Source organism: Calidris pugnax, unplaced genomic scaffold, assembly GCF_001431845.1.
Source record: "Calidris pugnax isolate Ruff unplaced genomic scaffold, ASM143184v1 scaffold118, whole genome shotgun sequence".
Lineage (NCBI taxonomy): Eukaryota > Metazoa > Chordata > Aves > Charadriiformes > Scolopacidae > Calidris > Calidris pugnax.
Genome location: NW_015090855.1, coordinates 5,201,928 through 5,211,316, shown reverse-complemented (window position 1 = coordinate 5,211,316; position 9,389 = coordinate 5,201,928). Strand labels below are relative to the sequence as shown.

General features: G+C 65.5%; 1 protein-coding gene across 1 annotated transcript; it reads left to right on the top strand.

The window, feature by feature from the left end:
• Window positions 1–2,065: 2,065 nt before the first annotated feature.
• On the top strand, window positions 2,066–7,576 carry CD40 (CD40 molecule, TNF receptor superfamily member 5). Its single transcript, XM_014943686.1, has 9 exons — window positions 2,066–2,175; window positions 3,219–3,300; window positions 3,893–4,018; window positions 4,104–4,247; window positions 4,457–4,556; window positions 5,545–5,606; window positions 5,873–5,971; window positions 6,376–6,404; window positions 6,695–7,576. Exons 1-9 carry the CDS (start codon window positions 2,128–2,130, stop codon window positions 6,845–6,847), a joined length of 843 nt encoding a protein of 280 aa, XP_014799172.1. The 5' UTR covers window positions 2,066–2,127; the 3' UTR covers window positions 6,848–7,576.
• Window positions 7,577–9,389: the final 1,813 nt, after the last annotated feature.

Here is a 9,389-nt window from a genome sequence, read left to right as displayed (position 1 = left end):
CCCGCCGCTGCCGCACGGCGCCGTCGCAAAGCCGAAGGGGGGGAAGCGCCGTCGGCATGGCGACGCCTCGGCGCTTTACGGCTCAGCACGACGACGCACGGCCCGCCGCCATGCCTGCCGAGGCGTGCGGAGCTGCGCGCCTTGCCTGGCTCCCGGCGTGCCCCGCGAGCCGCCGCTAGGCATGATGGGATTTGTAGTCTTGAGGGGGTGGCGGAGGGATAGGCCGCTGGGTGGCGACATCAGACCCCGCTCGAGGCGAAGAGGGGCGGGGCGGGCGGGACCGGGACCGGGACCGGGACCGGACCGGGCCGGGGCGGGGCGAGGTGTTCGGGACCGAGACTGGAACCGGGTCCTGGACCTGGACCGGGACCGAGACCGGGGAGGGGCAGAGCGGGGCGAGGCGGTCGGGACCGAGACTGGAACCGGGTCCTGGATCTGGCCCGGGACCGGGGCTGGGGGGGGCAAAGTGTCCGGGACCAGAAAGGGACCGGGAGCATACCGAGACTGTGACGGGGAACAGGGCAGGGCGGGGTGGCCGGGACCGGGATCGGGACTGCGACCGGGGAGGGATAGGGCCAAGTGGTCGGTACCAGACCGGGACTGGGACCGGGACCAAGACCGGGAGCGGGGCGAGGTGTCCGGGACCAGAAAAGGACTGGGACCATACCGAGACTGTGACAGGGAACAGGGCAGGGCAGGGTGGCCGGGACCGGGATTGGAACTGCGACCGGGGAGGGATAGAGCCAAGTGGTCGGTACCAGACCGGGCCCGGGACTGGCACCGGGGTGGGGCGAGGTGAGGTGGCCAAGCCCGGGGCCGGTCCGGGCCCTCCCCGTTGCCGTCGCACCCCCCAGCGCACGGGCCGGGCCCCGCGGCCGCCCCAACCCGCAGCACCCGCACTGACCAGCCCCGCCGCCCGGGCACCGGCACCGGGGAGCGCTGGGAAATGTGGCCGGTGCCCTGCGCTGTGGGGACTTCCCGGGCCGGTCCCACGGGAGGAGGGCTCAGGAATCCCCCTCCCCACCTGTGCCTCCCCGTCTCTGCCCTCGATTCTCCCCCGGGACCCTTCACGCTCTCGAGCGAGTCATTTTTGGGAAGTGACGGCAGGACGGGGAATCCAGAGCACGCGGCTCCTGCGGCCACCGCCAGCCCCGCCGTCCCCCTCGGGGAAGCACGCTGCCCTCCGCTCCCACCGTAGCCACCGGGTGAAGGCCACGGGCAGCAGAACCTCTGAGCCGGGGCTGAGGCCATGACGGTGGCCAGGATGGCTGTCGAGGAGCGTGGCCACACGGGCATCACCGCGGCGTGGCCACGGTGGGAGCAGTGTGTGCCACCAGGATGCTGAGGAGCCGCCTCTCCCTGCCTGGTCACCCACCCCACTGGGAAGGAGAACCCGGGGAAAGTCTCCAGAGTGGACAAGGGGGGGGCTGGAACTTCCCAGGGGACCGCATGGGGACTCCTCCAAGGGAACTGAGCCAGAGGCGGGTGACGGGTCGGAGGCACAGCCAGGCCTCCAGCGCTTTTGCCCCTTCCCATTTCTGGGCTGACGCATCGATGGGGACTCCGTGCTGAGCCCAGGGCCTGCGGGCAGCCATGAGGGGCTCTCCAGGGCCGCAGCCCCGAGCTGTCGTTGAGAAAACGAAGCGAAACCTCCAAACTTCTGCTTCAGGAATGAGGTGGCGGGGCCAACACAAACGTTTTCCTCGCCGTGGCCCACAGCTGGCTCCTGCCACTTGCCTGCACCCCCTTCACCCCGGGAAGGTGCCAGCAGGGCAGCGGCTCGGTGGGGCTGGCAGGGAGCAGGACAGGAGCCCCCCATCCCACCTCCAGCAACACATCCATCCACACTAAGCCACCACCACCCCATAGGGTCCCCCAGCCCCAGCGACCCCGCCGAGCCCCCCGGGGAGGAGGGTGTCCCGGGAGGGATGGATGGCGGGGAGCTGCCCCTGGGGTGTCGTCCCCCCACCTCCTCCTTCGGCCCCGCTCTCGCCCCCCGGGCTCGGCCCCACACGGGGAAGCCCCGGGGGCGGTGGCGGGCGGCCCAACGCCCCCTTCCTGGGCGGGAACGGGAACGGGCCGAAGCAGTTATAGAGCGGGCGGGCCGCGGTGGCGGGGCACGGCGACATGAAGAGACTCGGGCTCTTGGGGCTCCTCGGCGCGGTGTTGCTGGGCGTGAGTGGGGCTGGGGCTGGGGCTGGGGTTGGCGTTGGGGTTTGGGGCGGCTCCCTCCTTTCCTCCCTCCTTTGGGACAGAGCCTCGGGGCTTTCCGGGAAAGGGCACGGTCCGGCCGCTCTGGCCCGTCCCCGGCCGGCGGAGGAAGCTCCGGTTGCGCTGCCGCCCCGCACAGCCTGAGCCAGCCGGGGTCGGGACGCCACCCCACCGGCGACCCGGAGCGGGGACGTGGGGTGGCGGGGAAGGGAGGGCAGGTCGCTGCCTGCCGTCCCTCAGCCCCACGGCTCGCTTTCGCTTTCCCCTCGGGGGAGCGGGGCGCGGCGGGGTCCCGCAGCCCAGCTCCGGGGCCGGGGCGCGGGTTCTCGGGGGCAAGGACGGGCAGCGTCGAGCCCTGCGGCTCCGCTGGGCACCGTTGGGCCCTCGGCTGGGGTCCCCCCCCAGTCTGGGGCACGGGGTGGGCGCTGGGAGGCGGTGGGGGTGTAAGGACGGGCCCTGACACTTCCCATTCTTGCCCAGTGTCAGACGTATGTGATGACGTGACCAGTTCCCCTCGGCTGGGTCTGGCGTCCCCGGGTCGGGCTTTGGGGTGTCACAGATCCCCACGGCTGTCCTGTCAAGCCAGGGCTGCCCGAGGGGCCCCACGGGGGTCTGCTGCTTGATGTAACTTGCCTGGGGCTTTCCCGTCCCCACGGGGCTAGTGCATCAGCCTTGGGAAGGAGCTGGGCACGGGAGACTCGGGATCCCCCTGCCCAGGAGCGCAGCGCAGTTGGCAGGGGCACGGGGTGATGGGAGATGAGAATCTGTTAGGAAATGTGGGGCCACCCTGCCGGAATCACTGCCACCCCACTTCAAAGAGAGCACTGATGGCATCAGGCAGCGCAGGCCGCGGTGCTGCGGTCTGTGGTTAGCGCAGGCATGGGAAAAGCGGTGGGAGGAAGCCCTCGCCTCGGGACGTGGGTTAGGGGACAGGTTAGCACACGCGTGCCGAGGCGGTGCCGGAGCGCTGGGGAGCGACACGAATCCACAGGTCTTGTTTCTTCCAGTGCTGGGAGCTGGGTGATGCCGTAAGCTGCTTTGATAAGGAGTACGAACACGAGGGAAAGTGCTGCAACCGGTGTAAGCCAGGTATGGAGACCCCTTCCCCTTCCTGTGCCAGGGCATGCTGCCTGGCCACAGCGGGGCAAGCCCAGTCCCGTGTGGCTGAGCCACACCCCACCCTTCTTGCCAGCAGCGCCGACTGCTTCACTTTGTGTCACCTCAGCGCAAGAGCCACTGGGGACCTCATGGGTGCCCTGGGAGATCCCCCGGATCTCACCGAACCTGCCACAATTCTCTTGGGACTGACTGTGCTCCTGCATCTGCAGGACCCCATGGCATGGGCTGCTTGTGGGGAGAGTGCTGCCACTGGTGCTACCAGACAGTGATGGCATTTGCCAGCTCCCTCTGTCACTCCCAGATTGTTTCCCAGACCTTGCAGTGCTGGAGGCAGTGAACACCACCCAACACTGTCTCTCTCGTCCCTGCTCTCCTGCCCCAGCACCTCCACCCGGCCCCATCCAATGTGTATAACCACCAGAGTGGCATCAGGCTACAAAGATGCTGCTTGGTAGCAACCCTGGCATCCACAGCTGCCAGTGCTCCCCTGTCCTGCTGGCAGAGCTGCTGTCTGGAGAGTAGGAAAGCCCCCTCGTCCCTTTCTCATCGGCCTCTATTACAGGGGAAAAGCTGGTCTCTGACTGCAGTGACACGAAACAGTCTAAATGCACCCCCTGTGAGAGTGAACACTATCAGCAGAGCTGGACCAAGGAGAGGCACTGTACCCCCCATGATATCTGTGAAGACAGTAAGTGCTCCCTGTGCCCACAGACCCCAGCCTGTGGGGACTGGAAGGGCTGGTGTCTCACCTCACCCATGTTCTCTTTGCCCAGACGCTGGCCTCATCGTGAAGACGCAGGGAAACGCAACGCACAACACGGTGTGCCGGTGCCGGGATGGCATGCACTGCTCTGATGCCAGCTGCCAGACCTGCGTGGAGAACCAGCCCTGCCAGCAAGGCTTCGGCTTCGTGGCAGGTGAGTCCATCCAGCTCCTTCCCCTCAGTGGGACCAGTTGACCTCAGGCCCTCCAGGGAAAGGGGGACTCCCCCAGCAAGGTGCTTCTAGGAGGGTTTTGGGAGAGCCGTGCCTGCTGCTGTGCCCTGGCAGCATTGCCAGGGGGAGGGCTGCTTGCCTGACCCCCTGCAGCCTGTACTGACCTTCCTGCAACCTCTGCTTCTCTCCAGCCAAGGCTGTGGCCCAGATGTCATCCCCCTGTGAGCCCTGTGCAGAAGGCACCTTCTCCAACGTCTCTTCCAAAACTGAGCCGTGCTATCCCTGGACAAGGTATTTTCTGAGTGCTGACCACATCCTTCACCCATCCCCAGCTGTGCCCAGTCCCTGTGAGCACACCCTCTGCTGCCAGCCTCCTTGGGGACTGGGCGGCCGGGGTGGTCTCTGAGGGACACAACATCAGGCTAGAGCAGGGCAGGACTGAGAGGAGCGGAACTATGAGGGTGGTGAGGTCCAGGGTGGTGTGGCTGAGCAAGAGGCAGACATCCAGGCCCTTGAGACTGTGCACGTGCTGAGGGACAGAATTCTGGCCCTTTCAGGGATGTTCACACCGTTGTCCGCACTGGGGAGAAAGGGATGATGGGCTTTGGGGACCCACCCATAACCTGTCCAAGCTCTCCCTCCCAGCACACTCCTTGGATGTAGTCATCAGCCAAGGCACCAGCCCCCTCCATGGGGAGTCTGGCTTTGAGAATGCCATGGGCTGGCAGGTCATCCCTGTCCTTAGAAAGCTGCTTGAGGGTTAATTGTGCTCCCTGGTAGAAACGTGAGCCTTATTTCCAGGCTGAATTAGTCTCGCTTCAGCTGCCAGCCATTGGATTTCACTTTGCTTTTATCTGTGCCCAGAAATTACCTCCCCATGGAGCCACTTGTAGCCTGTCATCGAGTCATCTCTGAGCTGTTCTGCAATAGCTGCAGTGCCTGAGCCCCAGGGTCTCCCTGACCGGGCAGGTCTCAAGTGTCTTCTCCCTCCTGTGCCTTGTCCCCATCTTTTTAGCAGTTTCAGCAGCTCCAGACCAGGACCCCGGGGTGGGGCTGTGCTTTGTACCTGTTGTCCCTCTCACGCAGCGCGGGCTCCAGTGTCAGTCAGGGTCCCCAGTGTCAGTTGGGGTCCCCATCACTCGCCCCTGCCCCTCAGGCTCAGCATAGGTCGCTTCCTGGCGCAGCTCTGGTGGCTTCACAGCCCCGGCCATTCCTCCTCAGGGGCTTTCCGTGTGCTGGGGCTGCTGCTGTGGTTACACGGTCTTGTTCTTTCCCACAGCTGCGAGGAGAAGGGGCTGGTGGTGAAGGTGAAAGGGACAAACACCTCGGATGTGATCTGTGGTAAGTGCCTGGTGCCCAGGGCTGGGCCGGTGCAGAGCAGACATCTCCTGATGCTCCAGCTCTTGCAGCACTCGGAGGAGCTGGCCTGGCCCCTGGGTGTGTTAGGGAGAGGAGTGCTGCACTGCTGGTGTGATGCCTTCCTGCTCCTCTCTGTCCCTGTGAGGGATCCTGGTGAGACCAGGCCTGGAGCAGAGGCAGATGGGGGACCTTGGCGTTGTGGTGGGAGTGTCACAAGGGTGTCTCACTGACCCCATCTCCCTCTGCAGAGTCGGGCAAGCGCTCCTCGCTGTCAGTGCTGATCCCCATCACAGCTGCAGTTGTCACCTGCCTCGTGGGCGTCTGCATCTACTGCCTGGTCCATGCAGGTAAGGGGCTGGGACACAAGAAGCCATGCCTTGGCCAGAGGGGCCGTACAGGGCTGAGGAGCCGAGCAGGGAGAGCAGTGACAGCTCTGCTGAGAGTGGGGCAGCCCTTCTGGGAACACCTCCAGGGCATGGCTCCCCGAGCCCATCACCTTGCTGGGTCAGTGGGCTCTGTCCCTATGAGTGGGCATGTTTGTGCTGCTACAGCACAAGCTGGGCCAGCTCTTGGAGGAAAGCACCAGTGCCCTGTGGGTCCAGCTTGGCTCCCTGGCTGTGACCCTCAAGCATCTCTAGCCTGGAAACAGCAGCGCAGCAGCACCAGCCTCGGCTCTGACCCCTGAGAGAGCTCACTGCAGGGCAGGAGCACTCCCCTGACTGTTGTCTTCTCTCTTTTTCTTTCCATCCAGATCCCAGGCGACGGGTGCAGAAGCAGCAGGTGAGTCTGCCCAGAGCCCTCCTCCAGCAGAGGGTTGGGGTCCCTCCTGGGCACAGCTTGGGATGTGCCAGCAGCAGAGCAGGGGCTGTGGCTCTGCAGGGCAGGAGGGGTGGGGGCTGTCCTAGGGATGCTGGGCAGCTCTGGGATGCTGCTGACAAATGCTGAGACAGGAGGGGACCCGCACAGGGTGAGGTCCTGCCCTGCAGGGGAGCGTAGCAGGAGCCTGGGGAAAGAGGTGGCCGCAGAGATGGGGGATGTAGCTGCCTTCCCCTGACTCTGCCCCTCTGCAGATAGAAGAGGGAAGAGGGAAGCCCATAGAGATCCGGCAGCCCACGGAGGATGGGGAGGACATGCCCCACGTGCAGGAGACTCTCCTGAAGGGTCAGCCAGTGGCCCAGGAGGATGGCAAGGAGAGCCGCATGTCAGAGCAGGAGAGGCTGTGAGGACACCGCCTCCAACAGGAGCACGGACCAGGACCAGCGCCGTCTCCTCTGTCCCCTCTCCAGCTGGGGAGAAAAATCTGGCATCCGGCCTGGCTGCACACAAATGTGATGCTGCAGTGGACCATGGCATGACCCCCCCGGTGGGGATACCACAGGTCTGGCTGCCTCCCTAGGGCTGCCATGGTGGGCCAAAGCTCAGCTGCCTGCGCGGGGGACACGAGCAGAACCTGGTCCCACTGCCCCCCTGGGGTGCTGGGGCAGAGCGCAGCGTGGCTGACCCTGTGCAGCCACCAGGCCGGGGTTGCTGTGACACAGCAGGGCACAGCTGCTCACGTGGAGACCCCCTGGCAGAGCCAGGTCCACTGGGGGTGCCATGGGGGACAGTGCGGGCTGCTGATGTGGGACCACCATGGCAGAGCTCAGCCACCCAGCCAGGGAGGCTATGGTAGCACCCAGCTGGGCCACCAGCACAAGGACCCCGTTCCTGGAGCTGGGTCCAGGGTGTGATGGAGGCCGGGTGGCTACTGGCGGTGTGGCTGCCTGGGCCAGGGCAGCAGAGCCCTTGTCACCCCGGGAACAGCCGGGACAGTGGGGACAAGGAAAGGTGCCTGCAGGGCTCTTCTATGGGGTGGGGGGACAGGGACGCCCGGACACCGACTCGTGGCTGCCGGGAGATGGTGCTGCGGGACCGGCGCGGGGCTGTGCGGGGCGGGACCGTCTGTCTCCGGTTAACGGCGGAGCCCGGTCCCGCCCCGCCTTGGGGGGGTAGGGGGATTTCGTCCGGGACCTCCGCGGCCGCGCACCCTCCGCCGGTGGGTGGAGGGCTCTTCTATGGGGTGGGGGGACAGGGACGCCCGGACACCGACTCGTGGCTGCCGGGAGATGGTGCTGCGGGACCGGCGCGGGGCTGTGCGGGGCGGGACCGTCTGTCTCCGGTTAACGGCGGAGCCCGGTCCCGCCCCGCCTTGGCGGGGTAGGGGGGTTTCGTCCGGGAGCTCCGCGGCCGCGCACCCTCCGCCGGTGGGTGGGCTGGGGTGTTCTCCGCCGGGCTCGGGGGGACCATCCCGCACCCCCACCCCCCGCACCGGGGACACGCGTGGGGGCAGCCCGGCCCCGCTGCCTGCAGCCGCCCGCGGGGGGAGCTGGCGACAACCACCGGACTTGGTTATTCTCCACCGCGCTGCTGATTAAAAGCTGTAATTAAAACTTTAATTCGCCTCCCCGTGTGCGTGAGCAACGCGGCCTGCCCGCCCGTCCTCGGGCCTCCCCGCTTCACTGGGTGCTGGGACCGGTGCTCCCGGGGGGGATGCTCTGGGGATGGGTGCTCCCAGGGAAAGGGAAGAAGGGAAAGGGAAGAAGGGAAAGGGAAGAAGGGAAAGAGACACCATCAGCTGTGCTTCATCCCTGCCATGGCCTCAGACCCTCTCTACACAGCCCCCCAGCCTCCATCACACCCTGAGCCTGGGTGTGCCCCCCCTACATCTGCAGCCAACGTCCCCCGAAGCTGTCGGGCAGCGTGACAACTCCTACCCACTGAGCCTTGCCCGTGAGGAGCAAGCACACGGGCTCCTGTCCAACACTTCCCCACCGCCCGTGCCCTCACCACAGCCCTGCATCGCAGGGGACAGGCAGGTTCAGCACACCTCGCCTTGCCCGTCCATCACCCCATGCACTCTGGGGGGCCCATCTCAGCGCATGGCAGTGCTGTGTGGGGTGCTGGGGCAGTGGGGGGGCAGCAGCAGAGCTGGTCGTGGGCCCTGACTTGCTGGCACAGGGCTGGCACCAAGCCCTGGTGCAGGCTCCAGGTACAAAGAGCAGCTGCAGCCCGTAACCTGCCACCACCCAAGAGCTTGCAGCATGGCCTAAGAAAGGCCGTAAATCCCAGAGCCAGGAGCAGCTGGAATACAGAGCGACTTTTACTGTAAAGGCAGTGGCACATTATTTAAGGCTCCTCTTAAAACCTAATGTTAGGTTTAATAAGGGAGATAAAAGCGTGTCAGCAGCTCTCCCTCTCAGGGCTCGCTGCTCCCAGCAGCATTAGTGGGATGGTCCCAGGGCTGGGGAGCATCCCCTCGGCACCAGCCCAGTGAACACCCTGCCCTGGGGACAGACGTGACCCCGGGTCCTGCTGGCAGAGACAGCCAGCATCGTATGAGCTACAGACACGGAGCCTTTGGACCCAAACGGCCCCCAAAGGCTTGTTTCCCTCCATGGCTGCCCCACGGCAGCGGGATGGCCCCCCTGGCTCCCTGCCTCCCCCAGAGCTGACCTCTCCCCGCCGACACGCAGCGCGCTTAATGCCTGCTCCCGCATGTCAGACATGTGCCATCTCATTAGCGCCTCTGTCCCCCAAAGTGAGAAGGGAGAGCGCGTGAGACCTAATTGAATGTAACTAATTATTCACTCCGCAAATGCTCTGTTTAAATGGGATTGTGAGGGACAGAATTACTCATTCTGAAAAGGGGAGAGAAAGGGAGAAAGACAGAGAGAAAACAAATAGAGGCGGATGCTGGAGCTGCAGCTCCCTCTCTCCCCAGAATAC